The following is a 21,667-nucleotide window of genomic DNA, read 5'->3' on the forward strand; positions in this document are numbered from 1 at the left end:
TTTTTAGAAGTGCCTTCAAATGCAATGTGTCCAGTTAATTTTGTAACAAGCTTGCCATCTGGCTTGCGTTATAAATGAGCTTTTTGCCACACCCCCAACGCCCACTCGCACGACACGTTACAGTTGTTGCAGCAATTTAACGGTACATGCATCATATATGCGGTTTTTCAAGTCCATTAATTACTTTTAGCCATAATAAAAATTAATTTATATTAAAAGTCATGTGCGCCAAGCGCATAAATCCTTGTCTTGGCCGTCTGCTTGCGCCGGTGGGCGTGACCATGCCCATGCTGTATTTATGAGAATTTATTGTATCGAATTCGACGAGCACGCGACTTTGCGAGCATTTTGCGTGTCGCAATTTCAATTTTTTTTTTTTTTTTTGCATATTTTCCCCCCCCCCCTCATAATGACATAAATCAGCGCAAAATTAATAAATGACCAGAAACAAAAAAAAAAAAAAAAAAAAAAAAAAACAGTAGAAAGCGCAATTATGAACAGCTTTAAAGCATAAGTGCGACATGTCAACATTTCGATATATTCACAAAAAATGTTAAATTTGCAAACAATGGAAAACATTTGCTGTTGGGGTAGCTTTTCCGCTGGGAAAAACTATTGCACAAGTCGCGTACAAATTTATTCAATTTATGCAACTGCTTTTTGTATTATTTACTTTTATTTATTTACTTTTTTTTTTTGTTTTTGGTTTGTTTTCAACTCTCACGCGGATATTGAAAGCTGCGGTTTTGGCAACCCAAACTTGGCTCATGCATTTATTTGAATTTGTAAAATGCATGGTTATAAATATTAATATAAAGTAACGCACCCCAACACCTACACCCACACCCCACCCACCCCGCTGGCCAACTCCTGCAGAAATATTGCAAAACTGTTGAAGCTTGTTAAACAATTTGCCTGTCGCTGTGGCACCAACCAGCCAAATGCCATATTTTATTAATATTTTCCTATTAAAAAACTGCACAAATATGCAATAATCGTATATATATATATATATATATATATATATATATATATATATATATATATATATATATATATATATATATATATATATATACGATATATAAATATATATTTGTATGTACATATGTCGACTTGCCAAAGCCCTTCATAACTTTGTAAAAATTACTTTGTGCACTTGCATTTCAATTTGTTATGCGCCGCGCTTTTTTATGTGTGCGCTGGTTAAAACTCATGTTTAAGGGGTCTTACCAGAGTGGCAGGGAGGGGGACCCTGAAGCAGTTGTGTGCGTGCTACAAAGTGTGCGTGAAATGAGCAAAAAAAAAAAAAACCAGCGGGAACTGTGAACTGCCACAAAAACACATCAAATATGCAGCGTAAAATAGAGCGTTAAACTGCGAAGAAATTTTCATATGTGAGGGGGGAGGGCTGTCCAAGGGATGGCCAAGGGGGGGGGGGGCTGTGCCCCATATTAAGCATAGGTCATAAATTTCAGAAGATCTACTAGCACAAAAACTGCTTAAGAGTGCAAAACCTTAAAGTTCAGCTGGCTATTTTCTTATCATTTTTTATTATTTTAGAAGAAATCTTCTTTTTTTAAGAAATTTGTTTTAAATTTCTTATTTCAAAATTTTTTATATTTTATTTATAAACAATTTCAAAACATTGAGCTACATTTTGCTATACTGAAATTTCGGTTTAGGCAAAGTTCTTTCACATCAAAAGATGACTTTCGTCATGCGACTTGCAAGCGATATCTCTCAGTTATGCGCAAATAAAATCTTAGCTTATCAGATAGTCAATTCTCAAGAATTTCCCCGGAAACAATTATTAAAACGTGACTCAATCTTCTCGACTGTGACTGAGCATCTTCTGTAGGTAACACCTACATTCGTTATAATAATAAAATCATCTCAAGACTTAAGTGAGCGCAATATACAAAAATAAACTGAGCGCTGCTGCGACAGCTAATGCGCATTTCGTATTTTGTATTATTAATACAAATTTCTGCGAATTTGTGCAATTTGTTACAGGGCAGACGTCTGTCGAAAACTGAGAATAGAAGAAATATTTCGCATTTCGGCTGTCAAATGCAATAATAATATGTGCACTTGTGACGTCACACGTTTACAGCGTTCGACCGAGTGACCAACAAAACTGTGTAAATGACAGGCCGGGGGCGCTTAGCTGCTTGCATGCTTAATTGTATTCGGCAAGGTATATAAATAAATATCAACGAAATGTTATCAGACGCGAAGGTGATTCATGCGTGAGGCAACGCATATTAAGCAGAAATGTAAATGAATGTGGTATAACAAAAGCGAGAGTGAGTGAGAGAGCGCATGTATGCGCGTGTGAGCGGGTTAAATAGCGTGCGTTAGAACAGATCAGACGAGAATGGGAGAGCAGCTTAGAAATCAGCTCAGTAACAGCAATGCTGCGAGCTTAACAGCGCCGCTGCTGCTGCTAACGCACTATCTCTCTCTCTTTGTCTGTTAAATCACAGCTTACAATCTGCTCTCACGTATGAGTCAGCCGCGCAGTAGTTTAACCTATGTATAAAAGTCAAAGCTTTGCTTAACAGCAAATTAGTTGGAACTTTCGGTGCGTGCGTAACAGAGCTGCGTCTTGTCTGTAAGTTGTTGTAAGAATAACAGAGTATGTTAGAGAGCATTAGAGTTTTGTCATAAGCTGTGTAACTGTGTATATATATACTCATTCGCTTTATCATATTGATGCTATATATAGAGCTATCGGACAAAATATTGAACTTCATATAAAGAAATTGAATTTTATATGAAATTTTTGGATATAATTTCTTGTTTTTCTGATATAAACAAATTTAGGGTATCTAAGCGTCGGCAATGGATACATGGATTTCAATTTTAAATTAATTAATTTGCATGCGGCGACTGCTTGTACTAAAAACTAGCCACATAATTGGCAAACTCGAAAGTAATACAAACTTTTATTCCATTTATTTACATAACACACACACACACACGCACACACGAACGCACACACTCCAACCGATGCACCCGCAACTCCATTACACACACAGCGCACAAGCACAACAACAACAACAACAACAACAACAAAAGCAACTACAGCCACAAGCACACTTGCCTCCAGCTCGCCCATTGAAGATACCCTCGCAGAAGCGTCCGACATCAAACAGACTGAACAGACTATAATGGCCGACCTGATGGAAGATGTGCAGCGGCAGGAGCAGCAGATGGAGCTGCAGCAGCAGCAGGAGCAGCAGCTGGACGCAGCTCAAGATGCCGGCACAATGGCGCATAATGAGGAAACGGAAATGCCGCTGCCAGACGGCGACAACGACGGCGACGGCGACAGTCATAATGCGACAGAGGCCGAGTCCTTGGTGGCCATTGAAAACTTTGGCGACGCATCGGACAGGGAGTTGGTCGTTGAGCCGGAGTCGGAGCCGCAGCTGTATAGGGAACGCGAGGAGCTGGAGTCCTCGGACGATGAGGAGGATGGCCGTGCGACGCCCGTCGAAATGAGCGACACCTTCAACGATGAATGGGCCACACTGGAGGCGGATGCCGAGTCAGATGCCGATGCTGCGGCTGTTGCGGATCCCGGCAACGATTTGAATAATCACATTGACATCTATGAGAACTTTGCGCCCGTCGATCTGTCCAATGATATTGCTGTTAACGATGTGGCCGCCGCCAATCCCAACTATCCGTACAATCCAGACGCCGAGCTGATTGAGTTGCCCGCAGCTGTCCAGACCGTGCCCAAGTTTGAGAAATTATCCCTCTTGACGCCGCCGACGCCGCACATGAAGTGAGCCCCGCGGCCACAACATACGTATATAGTCTAGGGTCTTTAATCTTAAGTCTTTTAGTACTTTAAGCAGCATTTTCATAGCTTGAATATGCAACTCTTTAAAAATCGACATGCCTTAAGAAAACATCAAGAAATACCTTAAGAGAGTTGCCAGAGTCGCGCATCCATTAAATTATTCTCACTGAGCTCAGCAAGTACGAGTATTAAATGCATTCGATGTGCATGCTAACATATTTATTGATCAAAAAAATATATATATATACACATATATAAATACCAAAAATAAAAGTTAATTTGAGTAACACTTTTTTGCTTCTGCAGAAAGCATCTTATAAAAAGGGAAAATGAATTAATGTTAAGAAGGTGACACGCATTCTTTAATACCCTATACCTAATTGGAAATTTACCAAAATGGTTATCATAAAGTAATGCCAGAGACTAAGTATTATATATATATATTTATATCGACAGCTCATTACATCTGCCTAAAATCGATAACTGTCGATTTTCTTCTTTTTTTTTTAAAGTGATATACTTTAGCTTTTCTAGGTTCGGGTGAATATAAAACTTTTCTTTTTTTTAAATCTAACCTAAAAATTAAAAAATTCTAGAAAAACTTTGTAAGGGCAATGAAAGGCATATAGGGTTTTTAGTTTTGTAGCTTAGTATAGAGTATCAATCAGTCGACTTATTCACTTTACCTTGCTTCATGCAAAGTCTAGTGCCATGAGAGTACAGAGTATCTATTAGTCGACTTATGCACCTAACCTTACTTTAGTATGAGTGTATAGAGTATCTACTAGTCGACTAGTTCACAACTTTTTTTCTAATTCCATGAGATTACAGAGTATTTATTAGTTGTAAGACTAAGCGTCAACCCAAATGTTTAAAATACATTAATTAACTTAAATCTAAGCATAATATTAATTTAATATTGACAAAGCATAGTTAGATTTGCTCCGTATATAGCTTCCGATAGTGCAACAGAGATATGGCATTAAAGATAGTTAAACATAGAAACCAGAGTAGAAATTTTAGGTTCATGGCCTGTCGCATATTCCAAATATATATTCGAAACTGTTCGACAAGCAGCTGCAGGTAAAAGCTAGAGTTCTGGCGTAGAATAAAGAAAATGTGAATTAAGGATATTCCCTTCAGCTTGCTGCACATACGCACCCTTTTGCTGAGGAGCTTGGTCAGGGGTATTCCCACAGCGAGCTCCACGCCGGAATGAACCCATTGCCAATGCAATAATTCGATGCGAAAAAGTCGCTGTCTCAACTCTTGAGTAAAGTTTTCCACACGTTCATTGCACAAGGCCAGTAGAAATATTTTCATCAAGGGCGCCAGAGAGCTTACAATTTTGATTGCGAACAGAATTCTATTTCCAGTCAGTTTCTTATAAAATATTATGTTATATAGGATATCTGCATAGTCTTGAGCTAACGTTAGGATGCCGACAAGAAGCACGCCGGCTACCTGCAGCCAGAGTTGACTAATGCTCCTATGTAGCCGATTCAGTCGTGTGTATACCCTATAAAACTGCATCAGCTGACGACGATAGCGAGAGCTTGGAAAGAGTCCAAGTTGAGGATTCAAATTATATTCACTTAAGTGGGCTAACAGAGCCCGGAGCCAAGCCATTAACAGCAGCTGATAGACAAAATAGGCACAGAAATATATTTCGAATAACAGTAAGTTGTATGTTAAGATCCAGGGTTGCCACCATCCGTGCAGTAGCTGCAGTGTTGTAAAAGCATATTGTACTATAAAAAACACTAGTATACAAGTTTCGGTGGCAAATTTACAACCTCCGCAGCTCGATCTCACAATTTGATGTAGTTTCATTAATTTGTTAATAGCCAACAGGCAGGCTTCACTGTACTTTTGACTGTGTGCCGGGTAAAACAGGCACAACAGCTGACAGTTGGCCAAAAACAGCGTCGCATAGAACAAAAACGCCTCAAAACCGTCTCGACTTTTCGGAAAAGGCGTTTTTAGGCTAAAGTTTGTTAGCATAAAAAATAATATGCCAATTATGTTGTGATCGTCCATGAATAGTAAACAGAGCTTAACGAACCATTTAAGTTTACGACTAGGCCTATGAATGCAATATTTTCGAGCTCTTCTATTGTATTTAAAGTGCCCGAAACCGGCGAAGCGACACGCTCTATAGAGTGTATTGCACAAGATTCTAACGCTCCACTCGAATAGGTACCGCTCCAACCGCTCCATCGAGAATAACTGACTTTTCAAGTCGTCAATTCCACAGTTACAGTTCCACTTCCAAGGCTCACCAGAGTGTCCTGGATGAGTGAGTAGTGTGGCCATCAAGAGTTGAGCCCTAATGATGGGGCACATCATTTGAATAATTAGCCGTAATATATTTTCGTTGAGGTAAATATGAAAATATAATACGACAATGCTTTAATTTTAAGGCACTATTATATTGCTTTATCTGTACTTAACTGTATTATTTTATTATTTCAGTTTAATGCATCTAGTATTGAAATGGCGGTTCCTACAATTTTCTGCTCCGTAAGGTATGCTATGCTTTTTGTCCAATTTCTTCGAAAAGTACATACATATTTCGTTATTTACAAGTTTTCGACTTTCAAGAATTCTCATTAGTGGTGAACATTTAAAAGTGTTGAAAGACATTAAAAACTTTTTAGCAATATACAGCACTAAAAAAAACGCTAGACGTAACCTTGGAGCTTTATTAAGTCGCTTTAAGGATTTCGCAGTGTTGGAAATCGGAGCACAGCTCGCTTAAAAGAAGTTAAGTTAAAAAATTTGACTTCTTTGTCAGTTCGTATTGCAAAGTTGACATTGCATTTAAAAATGCTAGCCATATAAATAATAGTAGAAACTCGATATTTATCGTTTGTCCAGCGTGCCAAATATGATTTCGTATCGGACGTGTGTGCTGCTGCAGGACAAAGCAGTTGAACTGTAAAAAATATGAAATATTTATCGAATCCATCGAATAGTTAATTTACTCACCTTAGAAGCCAGCAGACTGGTAAAAGGTTTTCTCTTAATTGACGGCAGCTTGTCCAGAGATCTCTTCCAGTGCAACAGTTCAATCAGATAGATTTGTTGACCCAGAAGTTTGGTCAGTTTCTCGATGCGATTATTGCATAGGCCCAAGAGGAAAATTTTTACTATTGGTGTCAAGCAATTGCCTATCTTGTAGACCACAAAATATTTCCACTTCTCCAAAGGACTCTTTTGTTTATAGATAATATCAAACAGTTCTTCGGAAATATCCGCCGATAAGATGGCAATACTGGCGAACAGCCCGCCCGCTATCTTCAGCCAGTGTTGTGTAATGTGGCCGTGTATCGCGCACATACGAAAATAAAAGCCGTAAAAGAGCATTAGCTGATGGCGATCACGTTTGTTGGGCCTACGATTCCCGGCATAGGAACTGAGCAAATTGAGCAATACCTGGTGCCAGGCAATCAAAATCAACTGATAGAGAAAGTAGGCCCAATAAAATAGCTCAAATAAGACCAAATGATAGACGAACACCAGAAGAATGTAGCTAGTCATCATTTGATTCCATATCTGAAGCAGAGTCAAACTGAATTCGACGACAGAAATGATGAGAATATTATGCTCAAGCGTAAAATTGGATCTATCAAATGTTGAGCACATATTTCTATGCAATTCCATGATCTTATTTATCACCATTACATAGGCTCCACTAATCGGCCAACTGTGCAGGAGATATATCATTCGCAGGCACTGATAGTTGACATTACAGTAAATAGAGGTCTCCAGATAGAAATTGTATCCGGCGCTCTTTTCCGAAATGTTACCAAGCATATGGGCGAAAATATCAGCCAGCATATAAACGTAATTTAGATAGTCGAACAGCAACAAAACGATTTTTATAGTCCAGGTAATGTATTTCCTTAAAGCCGTATGCTGGCAAATATATAACTTTTCCGTTTCCTCATTGTACGCAAAATAGCCAAAGGCACAGAAACGGCAGATTTGGTAAAGAGTCTGGCTTATAAAATCGACTGTCCTGTGGAACAAAAACTCCCGCATTTTCCCACACTGTTATTCGCTTCACGTTGTTCTCGTTGGACTAAACACTACACGGGGTAAGTTGAAGAATAATAGTTGACAAATGGTCACCTACATAAATGGCATCATTATTCCCACATATTATTTTTTATGCTCCACATAATAGTCCCTTTCCATTGATTCAATTTTGCTGTATTGAAAATGTTGACAGGAAAGTGTTGATAAAATGTTTTGTTCACATACAAAAAAGGGGAAAAAAAAAACACTTGCCATTAATGAGTTGTGCGTTTAATTAATGGTTAACTTATGGCCAGTTAATTACGCATTATCCTTTTGTCCTGTTGCATTTTTTTTTTATAACAGCAAGGACTAAGCTGCTTATTGAAATGTTTTTATGCTGCCGCAGTTGAATGTTACTTTTAACAGGCAGCTGTTAAGTCTGCGCTGTTAAAACAATAACAGCTTAACATGGCTGTAAGGTTGGTCTGTTAAAGCTTGAACAGCTTAACATTTTATTTTTCTGCTGCTGTTAAGGTACCGACAAATAATTGGCTTAAGCTTGTGCCCAAAGTATTTTAGTAAATCCATAAAATTATATTCAAATCTAATTTGTTGCAAGTTCTTGAAATGTTATATACTGTGTAAAATGCCAATAACATCTCTCTGTTTTTCACATTTATATTTATGTATTTAGATTTAAATATCACGCACTGGCTGTCAAGCGGTCCAACTGACAACATCAGGACTTAACATATGTATGTCTACAAATCAGGAAGATGCTTAACATGATCTTAGCATTGATTGAGCTTTCACTGTTAACGTAAACAGTAAGCTGTTATGTGCAGACAGTTTTCGTCGCGAGTTCGGCGAGCCGTGACCCAGCATCGTAGTTATCAGTGGCCGAAGCCGTAAAAACTCTAAATACTATGTTTAATAATTCAACAAATTGTGTGTTTGGTAAACAAAGTGAAAATTGGTTTAATGGAAGGCAGTTAAAAGTTGTTATTAGTGTTTGGTTTTAATTGCAAAGCGTGGCTGCGCTCTCTCACACAGAAAACGTGCGCGCGAAAGAGACGCGCAAAGAATAGTGCAAAACAAAATAACGGAATTAAAGAGCGGTCAGCGCGAGTGCTCAGAATATTACAGCAATAAATATGTATGTACTTGGAGTTATATGATGGTAAGTACATACATACACATTTATTTAATAGAATTGATAACTTTAAAGAACTGTTGATTTATGTTGTGTGCAAATAGCAGAAAAGCAGTTGTAATTTTTGCCATTTCATTTTATATTTACCTGTTTTAATATTTACGCGTCAATTTCATTTTGCTTTCGCTTGTGTGCAGACACTTTACGAATTTTTCTTCTTTTATTTTGTAACCCTATACCCATTGGAAATGTGTGGAAGAGGGTATACTGGTTTAGTGAAAATGTACATATGTATGTAACAGGCAGAGGAGGCATCGCCGATGCTCTAAAACGTATTTGTATATTTATCACCAGCTTGTATGTGTGCGTGTGTATATGCGAGTGATATATATATTTTAACTTAGTGAGAATCATTGCAATGGCGTTGCTTGCAGGGTATTTTCTAGTTGAGCATTCGCAACGGTTAATCACTTGCTTTTTTCGTGTTCGTTTTGCTGCTGTTGTTTGGGCGAATTGCAGGCCCATTGAATGCACAAGTGGCCAACATATTTGTACATTATGGCTGAGGTAGTAGGCAATGCCACTCGAACTGGCCCGTTGCCAACAACCCAGCATCATCATCATCGTCTTGATCATTATGATCAGCATAGCAGAAACATTTTAACATTTTTCTGTGCATGCATAAAGCATAAAGGTAAGTAATTATGGCGTTGCCACAACCCGCTTGCACCACTCGCCCGCACCCCCCCCCTCGTTAGTTATCCTGTGGCAATTGGCGCCTTTTCAAGTGCCAATTGGCGGCATCGCACTGCTGCGCCCTTGCAACGCCGGCAGCGCTGTCAGCGCAATCTGTCTGCTCCGGTTCTCTCTGCTTCGCATTTGTATTTACATAACTGTTAATACCACGATGATGGCAACTTTTCAATTTGTATTTTGTATATGTATTAACAGAAGCTAAATAATACGAGTGTATGCACGTTAAATATGATCTATTTGATATGTAAGAGTTTGTACATACTCGATTATTTTGAATGTTTTTGCATTGAACTATGGCAAGAAATATTCTTTTATTGCGTATTTACCTTTGGAATGCGGTTGATTTCAGAATGAATTGTGTGCAACTTTGATGGCAGGCCAGAACGAGACATGTGTATGGCTACGCATGGGTATACATATTTTTACAGACGGCACTGTTAAAAAATGTTTAATAAATTATATATTAAATTATCATGTGCAGTCTTTATTTCTTTTACTGTCTGCGCTACTATGAAAGGCTGCTATGAAGTGTATTTTGGACTTCACCTGATTTGGAGATTCCATTTTTATAAAGTTTTTAGTTTCGATTCGAATTCGATGCGTTTCAATAATCACAAAGTTTTGGGTGCCATTTTTGTTCTGATCAGCGTATTGACATCTTATATAATATTTTGTACTATTTTTCGCCGGGTCTGATATATATATACATTTTACTTAGTTAATGCTTGCATCCTTTTATATTCTGTATTTTTATTATCGTCACATTATTTCCCTAAGATAATTGTGTGCTCCATGGAAAGATTTGTACACAAGACTTTTGTTCACATTTTTGTATTGCATATTTGTTAATTCTATGAAATTTGGGTTTTCGCATTAGTTTCCACTTCATGCACGTCATATTTTCTTTTGCATTTCGTTACTTTACACGTTGCTTAAATGCAATTTGTAAATACAAATTGCTTAATAACTTTTCACCTTTTTGTTCTCCATTGTTGGTGCTTTCAACACAGCTGTTACCGCTTGCCACACACGTGCCACAACCGCAAAGGGGCGGCTGGAGCGTGTTGCATGTACCCTAGTCCCAGCAAGCGGTTGCTACACGCAGATAGTTAATGATGCTCCCCGCCCGCCCGAGCCACATGTCCTTTAGCATACTGGGTCCCTTACCGTTATCTAAACAGATATATTTGGTGGCAACGCTTTGTTGTGCCCTTTTTTAAAACCTCGTTATGGCCTTGTGGGTAGGAAAAAGCGGGAGGTGGGTGAGCGTGCTTCAGATTTGGCACAGATTAGCGCAGTGGGTTTTTGCGGTTGCTTTGCTTGGGTGTTCAGCGGACCGAACTTAATTAATTTGTTTATTTTAAAGTTTACTCGATTATAAAGGTGAGAAATTTCAAGGAATAAAGCAGATTTATGCATACATGTATTTTATTCAAATTCCTTTAAGGCACAAACACAAAATGCTCATACTATAGATTCTATACTATATTCCTGCTTCATATATGCTTCATAGTTGTTCAGGATTATTATTTGTTTTTCTTGACTTCATCTTCCACACGCTTCAGTATGGCATCCATATTTGTGACCAGCTGTTCCAAAATTTCCTCCAACAGGGAAACGCGATTGTTAAGACTGATAGAAAGAAAATGAAGTTTAAATATATAAAAATATATTTAAATTAAGCTGTGCCTACCGAAACATGTCCTTGTCCTTGACATCATTTGGCACATCTTCAAAGTACTGTGCTCTGTAGAAAGAGTATTTATTTTTTTTTTAGCAATTATTTGAATTATGTTTTCAATATTAAAACTTACTCTGCCTCTGTCATATTTCTGCGCAATTGAACCTTGGGCTGTTGGTAGCGACTGGAGGCCAAATCATCTGGTAGATCCTCGTCAGCTTCATGTCGCTGCGGCCTTGCAGATTGTTGTTGACGCTTACGACCGCAGTGCATGACGTAATATAGGAAACCAGTTACTTTCTTATAGATATAAGAGCCAAGCTGACTGCGACCCTGAGTTATTTCGCTCTTAACCGTGTTGTATGTTTCCATTATGATGGCCAAGAACATGTTCTAGAGGAATAAGACGCATGAAATAATAATTAATTCTCTCCGAAAAATATATATAAAAGGAATTTCCCGCTTACCAGTAAAATAAAGAAGACCAACAGAATATAGGTTAGAAAATAGATGGGTCCCAGCACACGATTCGCGTCCTCAATGAGATTATATTGAAAGTCGCCAAGAATCATGCGTATCATGGTTAAAATGGAGGTGACAAAATTACGAAAATCTGGATGTTTCGTGCCAAACAGCAATAGACCCAGCTGAGCATAGGCCAGAAACACAATGCCAAACATAAGGCTGAAACCAGCCAAGTCCTTGGAGCACTAAGGATGGAAAAACTAGAAGGAAACTGGTGGAAAATTTAATGTAGAGACTTACGCGCTTTAATGTGGTTGTGAACTGCACGAGCGTCTTGTTGAAGCTGATGAATTTAAAGATCTTGATCCAGACTAGAAATGCCAAAATGGCCATCATATCCACATAGATGGTATTCCAAAAGCACAGAGTATCTAAACTCTGATAGCTTTCCTCGAATCGCAGTCTAGAGACCAAAGACTTGATTTTGAACGTGTGCCAAATATTATAGACCAGAGCCAGGTAACAAAACTGCGATAGAGTTTATTTTATTCGAGCTCAGGTCAGCTCAGATTGTGTGTGAAGAGAGACTTACCAGTTGTATAAGCAAATCCTGCATATTGAGTATGGATTTAAAATAATTCTTGAGGCCACATTTACGCATTGCATTGATCTCGTAGATGTTATAGTACACAACCATAATATACCAGAATATATATACAACAGACATGGACAGACTTTTGTCCGTTATGAAAGAGAACTGTTTAACTGTCTGCAGCTGACTCTGCGGTATGACCCCACCGGTGGGTGGTATTTCTGCAATAAATCTGAAAATTAGGTAATTTTTAAATGTGAACTAGAATATTGGGTGTCACCCCCAAAATGTATGCAAAAGGAGAAGAGCATTAAGAAGTCAATTCTGTGCCCGACTTACTTGGCGCTCTGAAAGATGTCTGTATTCTCGTTGTACAGATTGAACTCGATCAGACAGAGACGCGAACCGCGATCCAACCAATGATTTCGCATTAGTTCCTTGATGGTATTTAGATTCTTCTTTTTACTGTATGTCAAATCGACGGTATAGCCACCGGAACGATAAAAGCCCAGGGTTGTCCACAATGGCATCGAATCCAATTGCCCCATTGTTTTGTATGGTGCACCGCCGTGTTCCTTTACAATCTCCTCCGCGCTGGATGAAAATTCGGCATAGCACGTGTTGAAATATCGTATAAATGCATCGTTCACATAGCAGCTATCCTTGCGTACACGTATCTGGCGTAATCGTGGCGGTCCAAGCAACAGGTTCTCGTGCAAAAAGACCCGGCCTTCGAGGCGTGTCAAGTTGCTCTGTCGTCTATTAAAATGATTCTGATAACCTGACCTTAGACGCTTGACCCTGGCACCGCCACCGCCATCGCCATCTGAATTGTCAGGTGGTTTGTCTTCTGATTCACCGCCCGGTGCTTCATTGTCTGCTTCATTGTCTTCTGGTTCATTGGTTGCTGGTGGCGCTTGCTCGTCATCATCTTCATTTTCAGCTTGTGTACCATCGGGGTTAACGACGGTCATATCGCCGTGTAGTATCACCAGGAAATTATAGATCAAATAGTCCCAAAAGTCTGGTATGGTGATCAGTTTCTCAAAATTTACAGTCACCGAGGGCGAAATGACCATATCACGTGTGGTGAACAGTTTCTTGATTGTATCGTTCAAATAAAACATATACGAGTGCCGAACAGAGAGTGTGACTGTAATGAAAGTTGACGTTAAAGGGTTTCACTTGAGAGGTTTATCACACTTTGGAAAATCCACTGCACCTTGGTGGAAATGGGGGTTTCGCAGAATCCAAGATTCCACGGTAGAAAATGCAATTCAAAGATTTTTCGGCTAAGTTTAAAGTTTTGCCCGATTTCCATCAAGCTCATTTTCAACGATTTTATACGTGCCACGGGCTATACCGCCTGTATCCTGGACATGGATCAATATTGTACACCCTCAATTCTATTAAATCTCATCCGGTTAAAATAAGCTTTGGCCTTTTGTTCATGGTTTGGCCCAATTAGCAATTCTGAATACTAATCTGGCAATATTTTTAGTCAAAATCCATGTCAAAATGGTATTCTCAGATATCCTATATAGACGTAGTCAAAACTTCCCACCCCCATAACTTGGTCAAATCTCATCCGATTTTCAAAAGGTTTGCCTTTTTGTTCATGGTTTGGCCTCATTATCAATTCTGCATTAAAATATGGCAACATAATTTTTGGTCAAAATTCATGTCAAAATGGTACCCTCAAATATCCTATATAGACGTAGTCAAACTTTCCACCCCCATAACTTGGTCAAATCTCATCCGATTTTCAAAAGGTTTGGCTTTTTGTTCATGGTTTGGCCTCATTATCAATTCTGCATCAAAATCTAGCAACATAATTTTTGGTCAAAATTCATGTCAAAATGGTATATAGACATGTAGACAGAATATCCTATATAGACATAGGTCAAAACTTCCCACCCCCATAACTTGGTCAAATCTCATCCGATTTTCAAAAGGTTTGGCTTTTTGTTCATGGTATGGCCTCATTATCAATTCTGCATCAAAATATGGCAACATAATTTTTTGTCGAAATTCATGTCAAAATTGTATATAGACATATAGACAAAATATCTTTTATAGACGTAGTCAAATCTTCCCGCACCCATAACTCGGTCAAATCTCATCCGATTTTCAAAAGGTTTGGCTTTTTGTTCATGTTTTTGCCTCATTATCAATTCTGCATCAAAATCTGGCAACGTAATTTTTGGTCATAATTCATGTCAAAATGGTATATAGACATGTAGACAAAATTTCCTATATAGACATAGGTCAAAACTTCTCACCCCCATAACTTGGTCAAATCTCATCCGATTTTCAAAAGGCTTGGCTTTTTGTTCATGTTTTTGCCTCATTATCAATTCTGCATCAAAATCTAGCAACATAATTTTTGGTCATAATTCATGTCAAAATGGTATATAGACATGTAGACAAAATATCCTATATAGACATACGTCAAAACTTCCCACACCCATAACTTGGTCAAATCTCATCCGATTTTCAAAAGGTTTGGCTTTTTGTTCATGGTATGGCCTCATTATCAATTCTGCATCAAAATATGGCAACATAATTTTTTGTCGAAATTCATGTCAAAATTGTATATAGACATATAGACAAAATATCTTTTATAGACGTAGTCAAATCTTCCCACCCCCATAACTCGGTCAAATCTCATCCGATTTTCAAAAGGTTTGGCTTTTTGTTCATGGTATGGCCTCATTATCAATTCTGCATCAAAATATGGCAACATAATTTTTTGTCGAAATTCATGTCAAAATTGTATATAGACATATAGACAAAATATCTTTTATAGACGTAGTCAAATCTTCCCGCACCCATAACTCGGTAAAATCTCATCCGATTTTCAAAAGGTTTGGCTTTTTGTTCATGGTTTTGCCTCATTATCAATTCTGCATCAAAATCTGGCAACGTAATTTTTGGTCATAATTCATGTCAAAATGGTATATAGACATGTAGACAAAATTTCCTATATAGACATACGTCAAAACTTCTCACCCCCATAACTTGGTCAAATCTCATCCGATTTTCAAAAGGCTTGGCTTTTTGTTCATGTTTTTGCCTCATTATCAATTCTGCATCAAAATCTAGCAACATAATTTTTGGTCATAATTCATGTCAAAATGGTATATAGACATGTAGACAAAATATCCTATATAGACATACGTCAAAACTTCCCACACCCATAACTTGGTCAAATCTCATCCGATTTTCAAAAGGTTTGGCTTTTTGTTCATGGTATGGCCTCATTATCAATTCTGCATCAAAATATGGCAACATAATTTTTTGTCGAAATTCATGTCAAAATTGTATATAGACATATAGACAAAATATCTTTTATAGACGTAGTCAAATCTTCCCACCCCCATAACTCGGTCAAATCTCATCCGATTTTCAAAAGGTTTGGCTTTTTGTTCATGTTTTTGCCTCATTATCAATTCTGCATCAAAATCTGGCAACGTAATTTTTGGTCATAATTCATGTCAAAATGGTATATAGACATGTAGACAAAATTTCCTATATAGACATAGGTCAAAACTTCTCCCCCCATAACTTGGTCAAATCTCATCCGATTTTCAAAAGGTTTGGCTTTTTGTTCATGGTTTGGCCTCATTATCAATTCTGCATCAAAATCTAGCAACATAATTTTTGGTCAAAATTCATGTCAAAATTGTATATAGATATATAGACAAAACATCTTTTATAGACGTAGTCAAATCTTCCCGCACCCATAACTTGGTCAAATCTCATCCGATTTTCAAAAAGTTTGGCTTTTTGTTCATGGTTTGGCCTCATTATCAATTCTGCATCAAAATATGGCAACATAATTTTTTGTCAAAATTCATGTCAAAATTGTATATAGACATATAGACAAAATATCTTTTATAGACGTAGTCAAATCTTCCCACCCCCATAACTCGGTCAAATCTCATCCGATTTTCAAAAGGTTTGGCTTTTTGTTCATGTCTTTGCCTCATTATCAATTCTGCATCAAAATCTGGCAGCATAATTTTTGGTCATAATTCATGTCAAAATGGTATATAGACATGTAGACAAAATATCCTATATAGACATACGTCAAAACTTCCCACACCCATAACTTGGTCAAATCTCATCCGATTTTCAAAAGGTTTGGCTTTTTGTTCATGTTTTTGCCTCATTATCAATTCTGCATCAAAATCTGGCAACGTAATTTTTGGTCATAATTTATGTCAAAATGGTATATAGACATGTAGACAAAATATCCTATATAGACATACGTCAAAACTTACCACACCCATAACTTGGTCAAATCTCATCCGATTTTCAAAAGGTTTGGCTTTTTGTTCATGTTTTTGCCTCATTATCAATTCTGCATCAAAATATGGCAACATAATTTTTTGTCGAAATTCATGTCAAAATTGTATATAGATAGACAAAATATCTTTTATAGACGTAGTCAAATCTTCCCACCCCCATAACTCGGTCAAATCTCATCCGATTTTCAAAAGGTTTGGCTTTTTGTTCATGTTTTTGCCTCATTATCAATTCTGCATCAAAATCTGGCAACGTAATTTTTGGTCATAATTCATGTCAAAATGGTATATAGACATGTAGACAAAATTTCCTATATAGACATAGGTCAAAACTTCTCACCCCCATAACTTGGTCAAATCTCATCCGATTTTCAAAAGGTTTGGCTTTTTGTTCATGGTTTGGCCTCATTATCAATTCTGCATCAAAATCTAGCAACATAATCTTTGGTCAAAATTCATGTCAAAATTGTATATAGATATATAGACAAAACATCTTTTATAGACGTAGTCAAATCTTCCCGCACCCATAACTTGGTCAAATCTCATCCGATTTTCAAAAGGTTTGGCTTTTTGTTCATGTCTTTGCCTCATTATCAATTCTGCATCAAAATCTGGCAACATAATTTTTGGTCATTATTTATGTCAAAATGGTATATAGACATGTAGACAAAATATCCTATATAGACATACGTCAAAACTTACCACACCCATAACTTGGTCAAATCTCATCCGATTTTCAAAAGGTTTGGCTTTTTGTTCATGTTTTTGCCTCATTATCAATTCTGCATCAAAATATGGCAACATAATTTTTTGTCAAAATTCATGTCAAAATTGTATATAGACATATAGACAAAATATCTTTTATAGACGTAGTCAAATCTTCCCACCCCCATAACTCGGTCAAATCTCATCCGATTTTCAAAAGGTTTGGCTTTTTGTTCATGTTTTTGCCTCATTATCAATTCTGCATCAAAATCTGGCAACGTAATTTTTGGTCATAATTCATGTCAAAATGGTATATAGACATGTAGACAAAATTTCCTATATAGACATAGGTCAAAACTTCTCACCCCCATAACTTGGTCAAATCTCATCCGATTTTCAAAAGGCTTGGCTTTTTGTTCATGGTTTGGCCTCATTATCAATTCTGCATCAAAATCTAGCAACATAATTTTTGGTCAAAATTCATGTCAAAATTGTATATAGATATATAGACAAAACATCTTTTATAGACGTAGTCAAATCTTCCCGCACCCATAACTTGGTCAAATCTCATCCGATTTTCAAAAAGTTTGGCTTTTTGTTCATGGTTTGGCCTCATTATCAATTCTGCATCAAAATATGGCAACATAATTTTTTGTCGAAATTCATGTCAAAATTGTATATAGACATATAGACAAAATATCTTTTATAGACGTAGTCAAATCTTCCCACCCCCATAACTCGGTCAAATCTCATCCGATTTTCAAAAGGTTTGGCTTTTTGTTCATGTCTTTGCCTCATTATCAATTCTGCATCAAAATCTGGCAACATAATTTTTGGTCATAATTCATGTCAAAATGGTATATAGACATGTAGACAAAATATCCTATATAGACATACGTCAAAACTTCCCACACCCATAACTTGGTCAAATCTCATCCGATTTTCAAAAGGTTTGGCTTTTTGTTCATGGTTTGGCCTCATTATCAATTCTGCATCAAAATATGGCAACATAATTTTTGGTCATAATTTATGTCAAAATTGTATATAGACATATAGACAAAATATCTTTTATAGACGTAGTCAAATCTTCCCACCCCCATAACTCGGTCAAATCTCATCCGATTTTCAAAAGGTTTGGCTTTTTGTTCATGTTTTTGCCTCATTATCAATTCTGCATCAAAATCTGGCAACATAATTTTTGGTCATAATTCATGTCAAAATGGTATATAGACATGTAGACAAAATATCCTATATAGACATACGTCAAAACTTCCCACACCCATAACTTGGTCAAATCTCATCCGATTTTCAAAAGGTTTGGCTTTTTGTTCATGGTTTGGCCTCATTATCAATTCTACATCAAAATCTGGCAACATAATTTTTGGTCATAATTTATGTCAAAATTGTATATAGACATATAGACAAAATATCTTTTATAGACGTAGTCAAATCTTCCCACCCCCATAACTCGGTCAAATCTCATCCGATTTTCAAAAGGTTTGGCTTTTTGTTCATGTTTTTGCCTCATTATCAATTCTGCATCAAAATCTGGCAACGTAATTTTTGGTCATAATTCATGTCAAAATGGTATATAGACATGTAGACAAAATATCCTATATAGACATACGTCAAAACTTCTCACCCCCATAACTTGATCAAATCTCATCCGATTTTCAAAAGGTTTGGCTTTTTGTTCATGTTTTTGCCTCATTATCAATTCTGCATCAAAATCTGGCAACATAATTTTTGGTCATAATTTATGTCAAAATGGTATATAGACATGTAGACAAAATATCCTATATAGACATACGTCAAAACTTCCCACACCCATAGCTTGGTCAAATCTCATCCGAATTTCATAATGTTTTGATTTTTTTTTATGGTTTGGCCTCTTATGGATTTCACTAATTAAATGTTACTGTTAATAAGCTGTGACGATGTAAGTGTAAGCATAAATTGCTGTTAGATTTGCATTATTCGCCCTGATAAAGTCTTTCGGTATTAATGCTGGCAAATGAATGGTATTTCACAGTAACAATGTGCAGCTTTTAATGTGACGCTGTATATGTTGTTGTAGTTAACGCCATTAAAGTGACCCTGTTTCATTGAATGGACGCCTTGTTATTGACAGTGCCGCTGCAGAGTTGCCACCCTACAGAGCAGTCTATATATGGCAACACCAAAAAATTTGAAAAATATGTGTGAGGCTCGTCCTAATCCATTATTTTGTACTCACCCAGGGAGGTCAAAATGAGAAATATTATAAATACTCCGAATTCCATGAGTGCATCGCGCACCTCCTCGTCGGTGGTGTAGAGAATACGGGAAGCTTTCGCTTTTATAATTTCCCGAGCTCCAATGGTGGATCTGCGGTGTTGTGTAACCTCGGGATCCAATTCACCATCACTTGTCCCCCGAGCTTCTTTACGTCTGAATAGATGGCCAAAGGCGCTGCTGGAGCGACGCCCCGAATGTGTGGGATGTCGCTCAGCGTGCTCTGGCTGTTCGAATCGTGTGCGTATGTGCTCTGGCTGATCGTATTGTGCCGGCAGAGTAGGAGCAGACTCCTCGGGCGGTGGTGCGGGTGAATTCGTCTCTTTTTCCGGCAGAACAACACGCTTCTTACGACGCGATGAACGCCTAGGCGGCAGATCGCTTTGCGTTTCCGCAGTCTGTGCTACAAACTGAGGCGTTGGTGAACTGTCGCCGGGATTTTCAGCCCGCGGACGTGGCTGCACCGGCGGAGGCGGGCCGCGAGGCGAACGCCTCGGCGGCTTGGGACGTGTTGCCTTCTTCGAGGTACTGGGAGTATCTTCGCTTTCAGACATTTTCGGTTATTTTCTTTGTTCTATTTGAATATTCAAATTTAGTTTTTCTTTATTGTTTGTTTTTATTTTTTTTTTTATGGGATTTGTTTATTTCGCTTTGCTTTGTGCTTCACAAGCTGCTCGACTGAGACTGAGCTGCTGGCAAACGGGCTGCTCTCTGACAGCACACAGCTTGAAGTTTGAGCAATGTTTGCTTTGACCTGGCGAGCTATCAAAATGTGGGTATGGCTCACAGTGTGTGTGTGGGTGTGTGTTTGTGTGCATAAAAAATGGCAAGAAACGCAGCGAACATCTGCACACAGCAACTGCATCCTTATAGCCAAACACATACTGGCATCCCCTTTATACATATGCATATTTCATGCGTTAACGCCAACATTTGAATTGCAGCAGCAGCAGGACAGTGGCTGCGACAAGGGCTGCGGCTGGGGCAGGGGCAGGACAGTGGCAGAGGCAGGCTTTGTGGCGGTTGCAACTGCAGGCAGTTTTTGATTTATGTTCCTCCTCAGCGCAACGCCTTTGGGTTATCAGCGCCCAGTTGAGTTGTCAGGACATATAAAAAATGCATGGGAAATCGCATAAATGTGTAAAGATCCCTCAACAAACCGCTCGCATTGGCTTAAGGACCCAGCTCCTTGAATAACACAATAATCTGATATTCTATGCAAATTCAAATAGTTTAACTAAAGTACTTCAACGCCATTTGGCCTTTTTATTTGTAATAAAAAGGCAAAATTAAGCAAATGCCGAGAAATAAATCATTTATTATAAGCAAGTCAAGGAATTTTTCAGTATCGATACATTTTTTGAAATCGCTTACAATAATATGCTTAGAAGCTTTAAGTATAGATGTGAGAAGGTCATATATTAAGGAAATAGGCTTTGAATCCTCTTCGATATAACGAAAGCCACTTTAGATCAAGTAAACTGAAACAGTTCACACGCGAGTTCCGCCTCAGTTATTGTTAATCGATATTTGATTTGATTTGCTATCGAGTTATCGTGAATGTCACAGTTTGTGGCTCTATTGTGAATTACGCGTGACTAATTTTGATCGATCAACAATGGAAATCAGCAGCTTTTTTGAGACCTTAGAGGGGAAAGACTTTGGTAAATTAGAGATAAATAAATATTTTAACTTTTATTTACTTACAAACAGCTGCTTGTTTAATCATCTCGTCGTTTTCGATAGTTATTAAATAAAACTCGTTTATTTTTTTATATTTATTTTATTGTTTGAATTTATTGAAAGGTTTGTTTCTTTGCATTTACTTTAAAATATTTATAAAGTTTAATTTTCAATATTCACTAAACAGCTGTTAAAACTCTAAATC

The 21,667-nt window shown here is 37.6% G+C and overlaps 2 protein-coding genes and 1 long non-coding RNA gene across 8 annotated transcripts in view; 2 read left to right on the plus strand and 1 right to left on the minus strand.

Annotated features, from left to right (window-relative positions):
• The window catches only part of LOC116651542 (serine-aspartate repeat-containing protein I-like), a 30,440-nt gene extending 26,334 nt beyond the window's left edge, over positions 1–4,106 (plus strand). The window contains exons 1-2 of one of the 2 annotated variants that reach the window (XM_032438101.2): positions 2,575–2,617; positions 3,045–4,106. In XM_032438101.2, the coding sequence (XP_032293992.1) occupies positions 3,177–3,803 (627 nt within the window). In that variant the 5' untranslated portion in view covers positions 2,575–2,617; positions 3,045–3,176 and the 3' untranslated portion in view covers positions 3,804–4,106. Of the gene's footprint in view, positions 1–2,574; positions 2,618–3,044 lie in introns of those variants that run through there. The other variant, XM_070208812.1, reaches the window with a different exon arrangement.
• A 4,560-nt stretch (positions 4,107–8,666) lies between these two features.
• The window catches only part of LOC116651529 (uncharacterized), a 117,754-nt gene continuing 104,753 nt past the window's right edge, over positions 8,667–21,667 (plus strand). For 2 of the 5 annotated variants that reach the window (XR_004304524.2, XR_004304526.2), the window contains exon 1: positions 8,668–9,023. This is a non-coding gene — a long non-coding RNA (uncharacterized lncRNA). Of the gene's footprint in view, positions 9,024–21,667 lie in introns of all 5 variants that reach the window. The other 3 variants (XR_004304528.2, XR_011416799.1, XR_004304527.2) reach the window with 2 other exon arrangements.
• On the minus strand, positions 11,162–20,462 carry Pkd2 (Polycystic kidney disease 2). The gene is made up of 8 exons (XM_002052697.4): positions 19,742–20,462; positions 12,830–13,643; positions 12,491–12,722; positions 12,199–12,426; positions 11,901–12,143; positions 11,567–11,826; positions 11,446–11,499; positions 11,162–11,384 (listed from the first exon to the last, which is right to left on the minus strand). Exons 1-8 carry the CDS (start codon positions 20,331–20,333, stop codon positions 11,279–11,281), a joined length of 2,529 nt encoding a protein of 842 aa, XP_002052733.1. The 5' UTR covers positions 20,334–20,462; the 3' UTR covers positions 11,162–11,278.

This window comes from Drosophila virilis, chromosome 4 (genome assembly GCF_030788295.1).
Source record: "Drosophila virilis strain 15010-1051.87 chromosome 4, Dvir_AGI_RSII-ME, whole genome shotgun sequence".
Lineage (NCBI taxonomy): Eukaryota > Metazoa > Arthropoda > Insecta > Diptera > Drosophilidae > Drosophila > Drosophila virilis.

Excerpts from the sequence above, each read along its gene's own strand:
- Pkd2 (XM_002052697.4), bottom strand. The coding sequence starts at position 20,333 with ATGTCTGAAAGCGAAGATACTCCCAGTACCTCGAAGAAGGCAACACGT. Across the intron at positions 12,427-12,490 it reads AGGATTTGCTTATACAACTG|TTTTGTTACCTGGCTCTGGT; the intron begins GTAAGTCTCTCT and ends ACTCTATCGCAG. Across the intron at positions 12,144-12,198 it reads TCACAACCACATTAAAGCGC|TGCTCCAAGGACTTGGCTGG; the intron begins GTAAGTCTCTAC and ends TTCCATCCTTAG.